This window comes from Pangasianodon hypophthalmus, chromosome 18 (genome assembly GCF_027358585.1).
Source record: "Pangasianodon hypophthalmus isolate fPanHyp1 chromosome 18, fPanHyp1.pri, whole genome shotgun sequence".
Taxonomy (NCBI): Eukaryota; Metazoa; Chordata; class Actinopteri; order Siluriformes; family Pangasiidae; genus Pangasianodon; species Pangasianodon hypophthalmus.
In genome coordinates, this window is record NC_069727.1 from 7,852,772 (window position 1) to 7,870,966 (window position 18,195).

Consider the following 18,195-nt stretch of genomic DNA (forward strand, 5'->3'; position numbering starts at 1 on the left):
GAATCTTGACATGCTTTTTTTTTTCCCCTGATCACATATTACTCATATAATCCCAGGCACTCTCAGAAAAGGCTACTAAAATGTACCATTCTTTGTCATGAGGTGGTACACACAAGCATGCAACCTTTGTACCTGTATCTTTACCTAGAAAGGTGCATGTAGTGGTGTACTGTTAAAGCTTTACTCTCAGAGGCAATTATAGTCCTTTTATGTACCTTAAATCTTTTTAAAAGTTATCCATATTTCCAGTAAAGCATAGCCTACATATTAAATATACAAAACATAAGGGTACAACCCCATCTACAAGGATTATGATTCATTTATTTTCACGTGATCACATATTATTGTGAACTCATATGATCACGTGTGCATTTACAATGAGCAGATGAACAGAAATAATAGTCACAGTAGAAAACCACCACTAAAAGTAAGTAACATTTTATCATTTATTTCTTGCAGTAGCAGCATGACCCAGGATTTAGAAATAAACATCAAGCTCTAAAATTATATAAATACAGTACACTAAGTGCAGTACACTAAGTAAAAATCTCTGCATGTTCAGTAGTAGGCCTACATAATGTTCTATATTTCCCAGTCTAACTTACTGCCCTGCTTAAGCTTTAAAACACCATTTAATTCACATAGAATCCATCAAGGAATCATTTAACCATAACGGTGAGATGTTCCATCCATTCATGCATTCATTATATCCCTTCAATTATATCCTTTCTATTTTAAGACTGTCCCAATTAACCTGAGCCATGCTGTCTGGACAACCATGCTGGACATCTTGAAAATGATTCCATTATATATATATACATATTACGGTAGTATATATATTATATGTATACAGTATATGCATCATAACTATGTGGAATACATTTTTATGGCACTTTTACAACCTTTTTTTTTTTTTAAATAATTAAAGCATAAGTCATTTTTCTTAAGTCAAGATTTTCAGTGTCAGCTTCCAGTTTGATGCTGATCACACCTCCTTATATGATGTCACATGAATTAAGTCAGATTATTTCTCTCCAGCAGTTCGACTTCAAGGTTTTAGCAACAAAACGTTTGACTTTGACTCATCAGGTGAGAAAATAAATGCCTCTGTACCTGAATTCCACATGTACCTGATGTGGAATACACCTGCATGCAGCCTATGTGAAGTGCATCCCTATATCATCCAGAAATATTCAGTTTAATAATTAATAAGCGAGGATAATTGCTGGGGTGGTACATGTTTTTCAAACAATTTAACAAAAAAAATGACATGGCCTAACTATAGTGCTTTTGTTAGATTATGGTCTTCTGTTGTCACATTCCTGCTTTATCATTGAACACCCTTGTCATTTGGAGTGCACATCCAATTCTTCACATTCAAACCAGGCGCAAAAATGCCCAGGTTTCGCACCACATTGAGAACCATAACGCTGTTGCCCTATATAGGAGAAATAAAAATATCCTCGGTCCATTTAAGTGGAAGAAAATGCGCTCGGCGTGTTGAGTCAGTGTGTAAGATGTGTGGGCAGGTGGAGGTGCCATTGCGCGTGTAGGAGGCACCGATTTAGTTTCGGGATCATCTCCATGCGCTTCATGCGCTTTAACCCGCTCCTGTCCTGCGCAACACCGAGCCAACTTCTCCGATTCGGGGCTGAACTTTCCTTCAGGAAGGTCTGGATAGAAAAGCAAGGCGCTCGAATCCCGGGTGGATGCATAGGCTAAAAATAAAAAAGCTTGGAGTATATTATAACATGAATCTGTTATACAGCTGCCTATAGCCTGGGACGTGCGGTATTTAAGGGATGTGTGCACTTGGCACCGAGGCTGTGATCCAGCAGTGTCAGACACTGAGGATGCTCAGGCTTTTTTTACAGGATCAACTGGTTTCCTTCTAGGCTAAGTGTCGCTTAGGAGCTTTCTGTTAACTTTACACAATGGACTACAGGACTTGTATGTTTCCTGTCTCAGGTCAGGGCTCGACAGAAGAACGCAGAGCGACTAATCTGTTCCAAAACTCCTTATGACAACCTCATAATCAATTTCTTGATTTAGAAGTATATTTTTGTTGGTTTTGTTGATAAAGAATAAACCTACGTGTGACATTGCATACTTTAGTGTATTGCTAAAGTTCTGCAAAGAGATCTGTAGGCTAACATTGCACTCAGAAACGATAGGAGCAATTTTTGTCCTTTTCGAGTTGATCGGAATCCCGTTGGCTCGTATGGGACTGAGGCACTCATCACGGTGCCTGCTCCTGCGCAGAAAGATGGCGGAGGCTGAGAGCTCGGAGGTGAGTTGAAACATGCATTTGGATCACGGATCAGCCCTCGTGATAGAGAGTGCACCGCATTTAGAACAGCGCGAGTGAGCTTCTCCACCTGCTTGCACATTTAGTTGCGTTGAAAACGTCAAAGCGCCGAATTTGAATCTGAATTCCGTGCAGGTTTGCATGCAACATCACGAGCTGAAGATCACAGCCGTACACCCGGCATGTGCTGCTGATAAACAGGCTGCTAATATGCAATTTTCTAGAAATGCACACAACATTAACGTGCCACTATACAACACCAATGCACTAAGCTTACAAAGCGTGCGGTCAAAAGGACACCCGACTATTGGCCTCAGACGACGCTCCATTCCGTGTGCTAGGAAAACAAAACAAAAAATGCGGGGTTTTTTTTCTCTTTTTTTCCATATTTGGTATTTATGACGGTCGCTGATGAAAATCCGCCCCGTAGCGAGCAGTCTCCGGGAGCGCGAGCGCTGTCCTTGGTGCTGCAGTGAAGGAGCCGCTGGTGTACTGCACAGCACAATCCCCAGGGCTCATCCCTCTATAGCTGTACTTTTCTGAACATTGTATGCAGCAGATTAAGCAATGCTTTCATTCATTCATTCGTCTTTAACAACCGTTTTTGTCCTGGTCAAGCATAACCCACAAACTGGCATGTTTTTTAAGAAGTGGGAGGAAACTGGAGAACCCGGAGGAAACCTGGACGGGCATGAAGACAGCAAATAAATCTCAGGATCAAACCAAGGACCTTGAAGCAGTGAGGTGGCAATGCTACCATCTGTGCTACTGTGCTGCCATAAAACAATACTATGTATTCATTCATTCATTCATTCATTCATTCGTTCGTTCATTCTTCAGTCAGCGCTTTATCCTGGTCAGGGTTGCGGTGGATCCGGAGCCTATCCTGGGAACACTGTGCATGAGGTGGGAATACAGGGGAACTGAAGGACATAATGGACACACATTCGCACCTAGGCATAATTTAGCATAGCCAGTCCACCTATTGGCATGTTTTTGGGAGGCAGAAGGAACCCAGAGAACTCAGAGGAAACCCACATGGATACAGAGAGAGCATGCAAAACTCCATACAGCAGTAACCCAAGTTCAGGATTGAACCGATCCCATAAGGGATCCTTCTACTACCCGCTGCATCACCATGCCACCCTAGAGCAGCAGTGTAGATGTAATTTTTCTGTAAAACCAGTTCTGACTTTTAAACCGATAAGACATTAGGATGCACCGTGCTGCACCCAGACCTGTGGAATTCAAAGAATACTGGTCTGGAAGCCTACATGCTATGAGCTAAAAGTTTGAAATTAGTAGAAAGGTTAATTATTGTTTCATCTCTATATGCTAGCAGAAGCAGCAGCAGCAGCGGCAGCAGAGCACCGGCAATCCTCCCTCATCGCAGCCTCCCCCTGTGCCTAAGCCCATGGCCTCAGTTCATCACGTCCCTCGTCCCCCTCACACCCCACACGTCTCAGCGCTGTCCACCTGCCCTGGACGTGGAAAAATGGCCAAACTCCTCAACCCGGAGGAAATGACCTCACGAGACTATTACTTCGACTCATACGCCCACTTTGGCATTCATGAGGTAAAAAAAATGTATGAAGTGTTGACTTGACATAATTGTCATCTTTTGGTCATGATTTATGTCAACAAGTAAAAACAGTCTTAGAAAAAAAAAGGTTCTTTAATTGTTCTTTGGATGGTTCAGTGGTCTTTGCTTCCCAAAGGGCTTCTATGTAGAATCCCCCGTGAAAAAACATATTGTGACAAAATCGATATTATATTGTCAAGGGCTTGATAATGACTCGATGAGCTAAATCAGATGTCTGCAATGTCGGCGCTGCAAATCTCTGTAGTACACTCAAGCGCTCGTCAATCTGTCCCTCTTCAAGAAATCATTGAAGCTGTCAAGGGTTCCCCCAATCAGAATGGGTTTGTGGGTATTGTCTGTATTTTTTATATCACCTACTCCCATTTTATAAAGATAATTGGACATTTTAAAGAATGTAACAGTTGCATCCTTTATCATGAAGGTTAAATATATGTTTTGAAGTAGTTAAATAAACATAGAATTGAAAAAGGTTTTCCAGAGGTTTTAAAATGTGCTACTTCCTGATATTTTGTTATCTTGATACATATTAAGTATCTTGAAAATGTAATCAGGTGTTGTGATTTTATTGTTTAGTCATATTTCCCAATCCTAAAATGTTACATGTTGTACTGCTTAAATTTATTGACTAATCTGTTATACAATTTACTCTTAATTGTTAACTTAGTCTTAATCGTTAATCTTGAAACATACAGATGATGCCAGCCTGTCCAGTGAAAATACTGCTTGCATCCATAAAAGAAAAAAATCATTCAATTTGTGAAAAACTCCATGTCTGTGATGCAGTATGAGACTAGTACATGTTGAGTTTTTGGGTCAGGTCGAGCTGTCTGCAGATAAAGGAGCTATTCCTGATAACAGAGAAAAAGCAGGACAGGGAAGAGCAAGAAGGAGAAAAGAGAGATGGGTATCAGTTCATCCCTACAGGGTGATAATGGATACCTGTCTATCTCTCTCTCTCTCTCTCTCTCTCAAAAAAAAAAAAAAAAAGAATAGCAGTGATACAGTGCTTGGTGTCCTACATATCACACACTAGTCCTGCAGCAAGACTGAAAATGGAGAGCCTATGCTATGAATGGGTCTTTCAGTTCGCATGTGTTCCCAGGGCCTTTTTCGAGCCGAGGCATTTATTTAGCATTTTCGGAAGGAGTCTTCAGTTTTATAAACGTAACTATGAACAGTTAAAGAATATGATGTTCTTTAATAATAAAAATATAATAAATAAAATGAATAAATTGTTAGTAAATTGCTGTGGTATAAGAGAAATGAAACATTTCAGGATGTGCTGTTATAAGAAAATAACCAACTTTGGGGTGGTAATGACACTGTACATTAAATATATACTGTAGTATTTACAAACATACTAATACAAATACATTTAAACCTTTTCCCTCAACAGGAGATGTTAAAGGATGAGGTGAGAACGCTGACCTACAGGAACTCCATGTACCACAATAAACACATTTTTAAGGATAAGATTGTTCTAGACGTGGGCAGTGGGACGGGAATCCTTTCCATGTTTGCTGCTAAAGCAGGGGCCAAGCACGTCTACGGGGTGAGAACACACGCATCTCAGCACTAAGCACATCCACACACATCTCAGCACTAAGCACATCCACAGAGTCAGGTAGCTCAGATTAGAAAAGAAGAACTACAATTTGATTAGTTACAGAGTTTATACAATTTCCCCACTGTATTATAGGAATAAGCATATGAGAGTCTGAGAGTGAGTGGGAGAGAGAACAGTTCTTCTTATTCAGTTCTTCACCTTGAAGCATATTTATAACTACTATGAGCTGATCTGTAACTCCACTGAAACTAAAAACAAACAGTTTGTAGTTACAAGATTCAGGATTGGAAGTCTGGACTCACTGGCAGATTCTAGGAGTTTAAGAGTTCGAAAAGAAACTAGTAAAAAGTCTGAACTCCTTTCTCTTTTCTCTGTGTTATAATATTATACACTCACTGACCACTTTATTGGGAACATCTGCACACCTACACACAGTCAAGCAGTTATCCAATCAGCCAATCATGTGGCAGCAGCACAATGCATAAAATCATACGGATACAGGTCAAGAGCTTTAGTTAATGTTCACATCAAACAGCAGAATGGAGAAAAATGTGATCTCAGTGACTTTGACTGTGGAATGTTTTTTGGTGCCAGATGGGCTGGTTTGAGTATTTCAGAAACTGACGATCTCCTGGGATTTTCACATACAACAGTCTCTAGAGTTTACACAGAATGGTGCAAATAATAATAATAATAATAATAATAATAATAATAATAATAATAAATATCCAGTGAGCAGCCTAGCCTTGTTGATGAGAGAAGTCAAAGGAGAATGAGCAGACTGGTTCGAGCTGGCAGGAAGGTTACAGTAACTCAAATAATCACTCTTTACCAACATGGTGTGCAAAAAAGCACTTCAGAGCACACAACATGTCAGACCTTGAGAAGGATGGGCTTCAACAGTAGAAGACCACATCGGGTTCCACTAATGTCAGCCAAGAATGGGAATCTGAGGATACAGTAAGCACAGGCTCACCAAAACTGGACAGCTGAAGATTAGAAAAAGAGCTGGCAATGTTGGAACGAGTGGTTATTTGAGTGACTACAGCCTTTCTGTTTCTGGGTAAACTCTAGAGACTGTTGAGTGTGAAAATCCCAGGAGATCAGCAGTTTCTGAAATACTCAAACCAGCCCATCTGGCACCAACAACTACGAAATGCCAGGTCAAAGTCACTGAGATCACATATTCCCTGCATTTTGGTGGTTACTCTGAACATTAACTGAAGCTCTGGACCTGTATCTTCATGAGTTTATGTATTGCCCTGGCTGATTGAATAATTGCATGGATGTTTGCAATTGCAAATGTACCTATTAAAGTGGTCGGTGAGTGTATTTTTACTGCCACTTAGCAGGTTATTGCAGAGAAATTAATGAATGAGAGTGGGTCCTTACAGAGGCACCTTCTGTACAACATGTAGGCTCTTAAGTGGTGTAATTATAAAAAGTAAGCTGTGTTCTGATCTGGGACCCACACAAGGGAAACACAGGCATCACGTAAACAGACATTCGGGCAAAGGAAGCTTGTGTTATGGCTCAAACTTCCAGGTTGCTATTGTATAATAGTAGGAGTACCAAACAGTGGGTGGGAATTGGAAATGACTAGGATGAATAAAAATAATAAAAACATATGTTGTTTTCATTAAGCAAAAGCCAACCTATGAAATATATATCACATTTTTCAGAGCTAATATGTAACAGTGATTAAACCAGTGGGACAGTGAAAATCAAACACATTAATAAGTGCAGATTAAGAGAAATTGGATGTGTATCTTCTTGCAGTTAATAGCAATAGGCCAATAAAATGTGCTCAATTTGTCATATGTTTACGTTTTTTTGCAGATTGAATGCTCAAGTATATCAGAGTACTCAGAGAAAATCATCAAATCTAACCACCTGGACAATGGTAAAATCTAAACATTTTGTGTAAATGATTGTGCCTTTGTTTAATGTGAAAAGTATTTGAAAAAATACTCTATTGAAAAAAATTGCGTATTGAAAAAAAAAAATGACTCACAAGGGGCCGTATTCAGAGTTGGTGACTTACATCAACAGCTTAAATTCAAAAATGCATCAAGATGACAAGGACTTTGGCAGCTCATTCAGATTATTGAAATTACCTCCAAGCTTGACATGTTTTTGTCAAGTAGAACACTTTGGGCAGGAGTTTTTCAACAGCATATTGACCAACCCCTCTTTAAAAACAGATTGTTGTTAATTGCCTGGAGAAATGCAAAATAACTTACGACCAATATGGATAAAATACACATAAAAAGGCAAAGGCAAATACTTAAATAAACATCTAATAGCAATTTGCCATTTTGGAAATTTGTCTCAATTTAGCAAAAGGGATTCCACCCACATTAATTGGCATAAATAACACTTTGATACCACGGTAGTATACAGCAAAGCCTAATAATAATAGAAGCAGGCCAAACAAAACAGGACTCAATTTTTCACACATTCAAGTCTCACCATTGAGATTTCAAATAAGCATGCAGAATTAGCAGTTTGTTTCTGAAATTGTTTTGTGTGCAAATCCTCACATTTTCTATTAAAGATGCTATTTACGTATCATACAAAAAAGTCAAAAAATGCTGCGGTGCTATAGGAATGTCAAACAGACGCATGGATAATTCAAGTGCTTATTATTATTTTTTTTCATTATAATGTCATATTTATACATTTAATAGCAAAGGGTGATGTATTTAATAATTAATTCTGCTTCAGGCTTCATGTATTAGAGGCACTTCTCTGTTTTTGGCAAACTTCACTCTGGATTATGTGGGCAATGGCTCTTAAGTGCATCATTAATTCGGAGGTCTGAATACATATTGTATGTTCATAAGTTCTGTATTAACTCTTTATTATGCACACTTAACTCTGAGTACGGCACTAATTGTTTATCTGTTAGCTGAAATTTTTCTGCTTTCTCTGAGGGCACAGAGTTTATGCTTTATGCCTATGAAGAGGAAAGAGTGACACACTCGCAATTAGCAAACAGGGTTTCATTACACAGGAAAAAGCAGTCACATCCTCACTCACATCCTGTGGTGTGACAACGTTGTTTAAATCAGTCCTCAACAGTTCTGATTAATACAGTGCCGGGTAAAGCCTGAATCAACGGGAGAGGAATCATAGCAGTGTGCTTACAAACACACACACAACTCTCTCAGCACCTTCTTCCTTTGCAATTAGTAACTAGAGACTGGCAGCTTGCCTGCTGGAAAAAAAACGAGAGAGAGAGAAACAGGATGGGCAGACAAAAATGAATGGATAAAAAAAGCTGTCCATAAAAATCTCACCTTGAACTTTAGAGAAGGAGATCGGATTTCATGGATAAACTTTCCATGTAATTGTTTTCTCTGCATTTAATTTTCACCCTTTCTTTACGGCAGAATCAGTTCAACTAATCTTCATATACACACAGTCGTTACATAATGTGTTTTTTTTTTTTGTATATCTCTGTATGTGTGTTTATATCTTGCAGTTATTACCATCTTTAAAGGGAAAGTAGAGGAGACAGAGCTGCCTGTGGATCAGGTGGACATTATTGTCTCTGAATGGATGGGATACTGCCTTTTTTACGAGTCCATGCTGAAGACTGTCATTTACGCCAGGGACAAATGGCTGGTTAGTAGCAAGGTTTACATGCAGCCTAATAATCTGTTAAATAATTCCACTTACAGTTGAATCAGAATTTTGATTTAAAAAAAACTATCAGATATACAGCTCAATAGGGATAGTGTAAACCAACTGAGGCTGAACTTTCTATCTGATTGAACAATTCACTATCTGAATCAGCATGTACGTTCTGTGCATGTATGATTGGGTCGATGTGATCCTTGTGGGAGGTGCAATGGGCATCAATTTATTTCCCCTCATTTTTCTCCCCGATCTGGTCACCTGTCAATTCCCTACCCACTAGCCAGCTCTCCCCTATCGTACAAGAGCTACCAACCAGGGAAAATGTGTCACAGGGTAATGGAATACACTTGGAGACTATCTGCCCTCTTCCACATACTGTACATGAGCTCACAGATGCCCACTATTTGCTAGTGTCGCTGTGATTGACAGGGGAGGGAGAGTATGCTATCCCTCCTACCCAGGCCAATTTTGCTCCTGGGATTTGGGATCGGTATTCAAACTAGTGATCTCTTGATGATACCACAAATGCTTTACTGTAAAAACTTTCATATACTTTGATAGAAATTATATTTTTGTGCAGACCGCAGTTGTTTTTAATGTTGGTAGCATTATTAGATAAGTATTGATTGAAATGTTGAGCAACTTTACTGTGGTCACAAATTTCTTCTTGCTGTTCTTTAAATAATTATACTTGGAGGACATTTTGTTGAGATGGAAATAATTTATGTAGGCAGTAAAACACTGAATGCGCTTACTAGACTCAGACGTTTCTCATCATTGTAATTTTGGCACTAATGCACGCTCCATGCATGCACATAACTTCAGAGCGGAAGTTACATGTAACGTGCAAATAAATCAAGAAATGTCTACAGAATGTCCTGTTTAGGAAATTAGGATACTTATAAACAGTTTATCAGAATCTTACAATGAGATTTAATTCATTTGGTTTGATAAAAATCTTTGAAGCATAGCTAATGAGTAAGTATGTGGTTAGATGCTATTAGGACCCATATATCTATAACTCTATTGTATGTATATGATTCTTAACCCAATTCAGTGTTATTCACAGTGAATCATTACAGAGGACACAGAGGTTTAATGCATAAATATTTGCTGCATATATAACAGGGACGAGTGTGCTTTGTGCACAGACGAGGGATAGAGAGTGTGAATGAACATGATAATGATATTTTGATATGGCAGTTGTGTGAAACAAATATGATAATTGTTTGGTGACATAAGTGATATGATACTGACCTCTTTCAGAAGCCCGGAGGGTTCATGTTCCCAGATAGAGCAACACTACACGTGGTGGCCATAGAGGACAGACAATACAAAGACTTTAAAATCCACTGTGAGTATACACACACAACCTCAGCGACACACCGTTTAATAAATACATGAATAAATAAAGACAGATAGAGAAGCAGCTGAAGAATCTCTCATAGGGTTTTGGGTCAAGCTAGGGTTTCTCACTCCTTCACGGTTGTCCAGAGGAAACCTAACACTCATCTTCAGCCAGCAGGAGCTCTGGACTGGGCTTGTTCACTAAGCAAAAAAAAGCCAGAAGTGACAAAACGTAACTAATCAAATCTTTGGGAAGGGAGAGGAGAGTGATGTCTCCTTGTACACACAACAGATGGTGTCAGTTTCTTGTTCTCAGAATGTCTCATGGCTCTGCCTCGTAACAAAAAACCATCTACTGCACCCACTCTTTTCATTTTTCCTCCTCATGTCATGTGAACATGCATGATATCACTTTCACATATCCAGTTTAACATTCCATCAAATTCAAAACACTATGCACCCCCCCTGCCCCAAAAAAGCCTAGAGGTGATGACGCCTCTTTTCACTCCTGCAAAGAGCTAAGCATACGCAACAAGAATACCCCAAAAGGTCAAACTGCTCCACAGCCTTATTTTTTTATTCTGTGCTTTTGTCCATTAATTAACTCCTTTAATAACAAGCCAATTCAAGAACACCTAAAATGGTTGCATTTTATTTTCTCAATACAGCCATGGGCCAATTCTTAATCTTCTTAAATTAATGATTATTAATTTTCATTTGTTATATTTTAATGGTTATCTCAGTGGATGTCAAACAGATGGCATCAGATCATCATACCTTCTTACAGCATATGCTCAGACTTGATGACTCTGCCAAAGAATCTCAATGTTAGCATCCATATTTCACACACTGACACGTTACACAAGTGCTCGCACCTCCTCTCCTCCTCCTGCTCTACTCTGCATTCACATTTGCTGCTTTTTTCTCTTACTTTAACCTACACTTTGCTTATAATAGCTTTGATGAATTCTGAATTCTTATTCATTCGCGATAACGTCACGTCTCTGACAGTAGTTCCGGGTGTAATTCAAATCACAGGTATAAAGTAATGTGCTCATTCGTTTCTATAGTAACAATTTATTCATGTGGACTTGCATGGTGGATGATCCACGTGATCGAAGACCAATCAAAAATGGTTGTTTTTAAAACTGTGTTGTCAAAAGTCTTAGGCATCCTGTATTTTTTAGTACAAACTTTGTGATAGATTTGTATTTTATGACTTCTACATTATCGAGTCAGTACAAAAACATTTTAGATGTCCAGCGGTAGTTTTTCAGCACAAAATTAAATGTTACAGAACAATGTTTGTATGGCAGTAAAGAAAGCAGATTAATACGTAAGAGACACTTTTCAAACAAAAAAACAGAATGAAGACTTGCTGCAAAAATAAGAAGCAAGTGTGACAGTCAAAGAAGAACTGTGGGTGCTTCTGTAAGATGCTCAGTAAAACTTACAGCTCATTTCCTTATAAAACTGCACACACTGTACCTAAGACTATTTTTTTATTTTTTAAAAGCGAAGGATCGTCACACCAAATATTGACTTTTTTTTCAGTTATTACTGTTTACTATGCTTTATAGTATTTTTTTTAAATGCAGAAACATTTAATTTCATTATTTTTGAAGGCATCATTGCTCTACAGCATTTCTTTGCACGTGCGTAAGACTTATGCACAGTACTGTACTTGTTAATATGTTGAATCTTTCTGCAAGGAGACTTTTCGTTATCATTTACGGAAGGAGTCTCCAGTGTAAGCGCAGGTTTTCTGACATGGGTGGGTTTTTCCTCTGTAACATGAAAAGCTGCATTTTCTGGGTTATTAATTTCAAGAGAGAGCAAAAAAAAGAGATGCCAGTGAGCTGTTAGAATTTAGGGGATAACAGGAGCTGACTTGTTTCATGGTCATTCCACAACATTACATGTAAATATAAATGGTTAAAAAGTACAACTTTTTTAATTCATTAGTTAATGAATGAATTAGGTGAAGTTCATTAGTTAAAAATGTAAATAGATGGCAAATTGCTGTGGTATAAGAGGAATAAAACACTTCAGAATTTGGTTTTATTGGAAAACGTGAACTCTCCCTTGTTGATTATTTTCATACAACAGCACACCCCCAAATGTTTTATTCCTTATATAGTAATGACTGTCTCTCCAACTGACTTCTAGGGTGGGAGAATGTTTATGGTTTTGACATGACCTGCATTCGCAACGTTGCTATGATGGAACCACTGGTTGATATTGTGGACCCGAAACAAGTGGTGACCAACTCCTGCCTTATTAAGGTAGGAATATTCTGTGTTTGCAAGTGTGTGGGTTGGCAGACGTAATATGAGAATGTGAATATGAGTGTTTGATCTTTTTGTGAAAGCCCTCGACTGATTCATAGAGCAGATTGACTAGGCGCTACCTCAGGACACATGTTGTGTGAGCATTACATAATGACCTGATGATCATTAAGAGGCTTTCTGATGACTGGGTGCTAATCTGTTCTCATTTCTTCTGCTGTTAGCGCGTCCACACGATAAGACCAAAATATCATTTTGTGGTCACGCTGCTGAGGAGTGGTGTTCAGTGTGTGTAATGAGAAGTTAAAACCAAAATGATGCATATTCGGTGACAGACCTCAGAATTACCTACGCACATAAAGGAAAACTCCACCCTGCAACACATTAAATATATTTACATTGAAATATATGTGATGTATTTTGGCATTCTTGTGCGAATTTGTTAGTAGGTGCTGTTTCTTTTGTGAGAAGTTAGCAGCTGTTTTTCACTCTGCTGTCACAAGAGGACGCAGTTACAATGCTGTTCAATAGGAGAAAACATTTAAGTGATCTCAAGCATAAGGAATCAGGTCAGGTTTTGCTGTTAGTCCCTAAAAACAAAAGCATAGGAGTTTCTTTTCTCACTCACCAGCAACATTTTTCAACATCATCTTAATGACAAATCCAGTGTAGAAGTAGTGAAGACATTAGTGCAAATGTTGTACTCAGAGTTCCAGAATGCAATGCATCTATACATTGCAGTTGCACTAAATTATAGCAGAGACTCAGCTCGGATAGTTAGTGGCCTATGAGGTGACAAGAGCGATGGCACTGACGGCAGTATTAGCATGAAAGTTGAAGCTTTGGAAGGTGAGGTGAGAGAGCTGGACAATCTAAAAGATTAAAGCTCTGCTGCATCACACTCTTTCGGTATAGATGAAGCAAGGGCTTAATCCCACTGGCACCACCATCAGCAGGCAGTCAAACAGCATTGTGAGTAATGTAGGAAACCACTGAGTGAAAATAGATCAACATGTCAAAGTTTAAACTAAGAAGTGAACTCAAAATAAATCTTGTATGTCACTGAATATCATGTTAATTATAAATATTAATATGCAATTCATTCAGGGTGGATTTTTCCTGCTCAGAAAGTTGTAAACGTGTGGTGGAGAGATGTATCGCCCTCATTGAGCCACTCTTCAGATTTTAAACTTTACTCTAGCACAATGGTCCAGCACCACTGCCTGACAATTTGTTGTAACTACAAGATTTCACCCAAATCGTGCTTTCGGTAAAATAAATACACAAAAAAAGCAGTGGAATGCCATTTGATGAAAATAGAGAAATATACAATTATAAAATAAATAATAATATGAATCATCCAGGGACATGCTTGTTCTAGATGCCACTAAAGATCTAAAAACCTGGTGGTCATGGAAGCTTAAACTGCACATATTGTAGATTCAAATATATATCCAACAAGATTAATTATAACAGATTAACTATAAAATGTTCATAAAGTAGCAGAGAGCAGTACTTGGTTATTTGGATCTTTGGTTAAATTTAGATTAAACCTGGAGTTCTTGTATTTAAAATAACAGGTTAAGTGACATGTAGCCAAGTATGGTGATCCATACTCAGAATTTGTGCTCTGCATTTAACCCATCCAAGTGCGTGCACACACACACACACACACCATGAACACACACCCGGAGCAGTGGGCAGCCCCCCCACCTACAATCCCTGCCGGACCTGAGACTCAAACCCACGACCTTCAGGTTCACCTTTGGGTTACAAGGCTGAGACTCAACCATTAGGCCACAACTGCCCCGGTTCTTTATCAGGTTGTCTAAATGATCTGACATTGAAAATTGATGTCATTTCAGGTATATATTCTCTTGTATCATCTTGTGATTGTCTTTTTATACCCTAATCCTGACCCTATTTCTGTTTTTTTTTTTTTTTTTGCACCACAAGTTAGTCATTCAGTGAACAATTTTGATATTTTGCACACATTTTCTGCCTCAGATTTCTTTTGGAAAAGATTTTGCTATTTTCAGGGGGTTTCATCACAACATCCTTTCATTAGTCAAAATATCAGAGAATTGAGGCAACTACACAATAAAGGGCAGAGAAGAAACAGGGTGCCAGACACATTAAAGCAGAAGGCTCCAGAGAGATCTCAGCATCACTGCCTCTTCAGTTGGTGTATTCATGAAATACCTGGAGGATAAGTGTCTGAAATGAAGAATGAGTGTTGTCTCTTTGTTGGCTATACTGAATGACATGAACAAACAGGAGGGTAAATGAAGTTAATGATCTGCTGTTTATATAATGATTAAAGGCACAAGGGAAGCTTTGCACCTTCATCGCCAATCCATGTTTTAGAGACATGAAGGCTTAGTATTGTGTAATGTTAATGGAGGGAGCTTAACAGTTTACCAGGGCTGTGCAAAGACTTTGGTGGGGCAGAGGCTCAAGTGTTTCAGTAGGATTTTAGTGTACAAAAATAGCAATATAGAAAATAACTATTTTTACAGCTATAATCAAATAATGTGTTATGATATGATAGAAGTCATAAAATCGTTAATCAAATAAACCAAAGCCTAATAAATATCCTTCCTTTCTTATTCTCTATCCTCTGTTTTCTGTTTGTCCTCTGTTACCTGTGTTCTCTCTTTCCTGTCTTATCTCTCCATCTTCTCCAAGTCCTCTCCTTCCTCTATCGTCACTCTCCCAATCAAGGTGCATCTTACATTCTTAATTTGAAGAAAGAAATTTTCATTTCGTTATTTTTTTAATGATCACAGATTTTAATGGTCACAGGTTTACTGATATTTATCATAAAGATCAATACTACTTAAGCAATACTGCTGAAACTGTATCATGTAAAAGTTGCCTAGTTCATATCCTGTTGCATAAATTTGAAACATCAGACCAAAATCAAACTTAAATTAAGGTTTTGCAGTCGCAACCTACCCATGTCTGCCTTCCAGAGATAGTCGTAGGTTTTACACAGGTTTTTCACAATTGCATTTTAAGCATTTAACCCATTAAATAGGGCACCGTTCATTTTAATACACAAGGAAATGGGGCTCATGCATATGCTGCCTCCTTTCTGTGTAGCATAAGATTAATAGCTATATTCATTCTTTCATTCATCTTCAGTAAGCGCATTATCTTGGTCAGGGTCATGGTGGATCCAGGGCCTGTCCCAGGAACACTGGCCACGAGGTGAGAATACACCCTGAATGGGCTGTCGGTCCATCACAAGGCTCCATTCACACACTCATTCACACCTAGGGGCAATTTAGAGTAGCCAATTCCCTTGCATGTTTTTGGAAAGTGGGAGGAAATTGGAGAACCCTGTGGTTTTATTATGTGGCTGTGTGCTCATGTGTGCTTTGCAGGAAGTGGACATCTACACAGTAAAGTTGGAGGATCTGACCTTCACCTCAGCCTTTTGCTTGCAGATCCAGAGAAATGACTACATCCACGCTCTTGTCACCTACTTCAACATCGAGTTCACCAAGTGTCACAAGAAGACCGGCTTCTCCACAGGTTCGCTTCCATATAGTATATACAGTATACTACAAAATGCAATCACTCTTGTTTTCATTCTTGAATAAACATGCACACACATATAGATATTACTCATCTATCTCTCACAATCTCAGCCCCCGATGCTCCAAGTACTCACTGGAAGCAGACAGTGTTTTACCTAGAGGATTACCTAACAGTGAGGAGAGGGGAGGAGATCATGGGCAGCATCGCCGTCAAGCCCAATGAAAACAATGAGGTGAGTCAGTGAACAAAGAGAGAAAAAGCGGAGAGAAAGAGAATGAGAAACGGCATAGTGAGGATTTAACATCAAAATTGCACACATCAGACGTGGCTCCGGAAACAAGCTCTATTCAGAAGTTACGCAAGAGTTGCACATGTAGGGGTGGAAACAGAGGTGTGGCTCACTTCTGCATGATTCTGACCTCGGATTCAACCTTTTTTATTAGCAGAAGAGCACATCGAACAAAATCATTGGCTTTTTTTTTTAGCAATTTGTCAAATCAAAATAGCAAATTTGAAGTGATAAATTATCCTATATGCCACATTTTACAGTATATGCCACATGCACAATAATAAGATGCGTTGGTTCAAGTGTTATTTTATAAGCCATGAATAATGAAAGTCAAAGCCATATTGGTAAATTAATCAAGTTCGACTCTTCATGCAGAAATATATTGGCTGTATATATATCTATACCTATACCTATTAGACTGCTTGTGCTCTTGTTTTTATGTTACATCATATTACTTTTGACAGCAAAAAAGAAAAAAAAACAGCATTTCTTTCTTCAGTCAGCGATTTCTACCCCTGATTATTTGTAGATGGTCTATGCTATTGAAAAAGCCTGTAACAGACACCTCTACTCAAGAAAAATCTGTCAACCTTGATGGTGTGACTAACATGCAGGTAATTTGCGTAACCTGAATGCGGAGCCCAGAAAATCGACTGAAGCAGCTGCTTAACCCGAGTCTAAATATTAGTAACTTTTCCCAGTGTAAAATTAGATTTTTTTTAACTGAAGTGGACCACTCTGAATAGCCATGATGAAAAAGATTTTAAAAAACACCCATTGAAGCACTCATTTAAGTCTGTTATTCCTCTAGCGTGACTTGGACTTCACCTTTGAGCTGGATTTCAAGGGGCAGCTTTGTGATGCAGCGATTTCTCATGACTACAAGATGCGGTAGGATTTCCACAGAGGGAGACTTTCTTTAACAGCTCGACCACCCAGGGAACAACACACGAGGCTGTTATATGCTCGGACCAAACAGGAGAGACCAGCAGCAGAATATGAGCCCAGAGTGAATCACGTACAAAGAGCAATAGTGTCATCAGTCCTCCAGTTCTGCAAAACTACCAATCTGTGAGAGAGCATCACTCTGAATGTAACTGTCAGTGACCTTGAGAATGTCTTAGTTGTCCTTTATTTTAGTAAGAAAGCATGAAAGCAAGTACAGTGTTGAATAGTAATCTACAAGGTAATGTAATAAAAAAAAATAAGGCAACATGCCCAAAAAGACTTGAGCACAGTAACAGGATTTACAGAATGAGTATTCTTATAGCAGACAGCATGGAGAAAGATTTTAAAAGTGAGACATTTGATTGCTTGTTTTCAAATATTTCATTTATGCCTCATTATTACTAAAAATTTAATTATTACTTCTGTTATTTTTTGTGGTTGAATGATTTATAATGTAACTGGCATGTTTTATTCCTCATGATCATTTTTCAAGGGTTTTTTCCATTTTTAATTAAAAATATGTTTCTTTGGCCTAATTCAAACATTTTATGCAAACATTTGTTAAGAATTTGGGACGCTAGAAGTGGTAAATAAATCAGAGATGTGAAAACGATATGTGCATCTAGTTGATTACATTTATTAACCCAGTTTTAA

The 18,195-nt window shown here is 38.5% G+C and overlaps 1 protein-coding gene across 3 annotated transcripts; it reads left to right on the top strand.

Annotated features, from left to right (window-relative positions):
- Positions 1 to 1,568: 1,568 nt before the first annotated feature.
- On the top strand, positions 1,569 to 18,131 carry prmt8b (protein arginine methyltransferase 8b). Of its 3 annotated transcripts, none has more exons than XM_026923398.3 (10): positions 1,569 to 2,290; positions 3,648 to 3,884; positions 5,308 to 5,463; positions 7,318 to 7,381; positions 8,966 to 9,108; positions 10,393 to 10,477; positions 12,640 to 12,755; positions 16,148 to 16,298; positions 16,415 to 16,536; positions 17,405 to 18,131. In XM_026923398.3, the coding sequence occupies exons 1-10, from the start codon at positions 2,222 to 2,224 to the stop codon at positions 17,486 to 17,488; spliced, it is 1,227 nt and encodes a 408-aa protein (XP_026779199.1). In that variant the 5' UTR covers positions 1,569 to 2,221; the 3' UTR covers positions 17,489 to 18,131. The 3 variants fall into 3 exon arrangements, with proteins under 3 accessions (XP_026779199.1, XP_034169027.1, XP_026779198.1); XM_034313136.2 differs by having other exon boundaries at positions 3,651 to 3,884; positions 10,390 to 10,477; XM_026923397.3 differs by having other exon boundaries at positions 1,570 to 2,290; positions 10,390 to 10,477.
- The last annotated feature ends 64 nt before the right edge of the window (positions 18,132 to 18,195 follow it).

Bases quoted from the DNA above. Each gene is read 5' to 3' on its own strand.
- prmt8b (XM_026923397.3), top strand. From the start codon at position 2,222: ATGGGACTGAGGCACTCATCACGGTGCCTGCTCCTGCGCAGAAAGATG. The intron at 2,291-3,647 runs GTGAGTTGAAAC...TCTATATGCTAG, and splicing joins CGGAGGCTGAGAGCTCGGAG to CAGAAGCAGCAGCAGCAGCG. The intron at 12,756-16,147 runs GTAGGAATATTC...TGTGCTTTGCAG, and splicing joins CCAACTCCTGCCTTATTAAG to GAAGTGGACATCTACACAGT.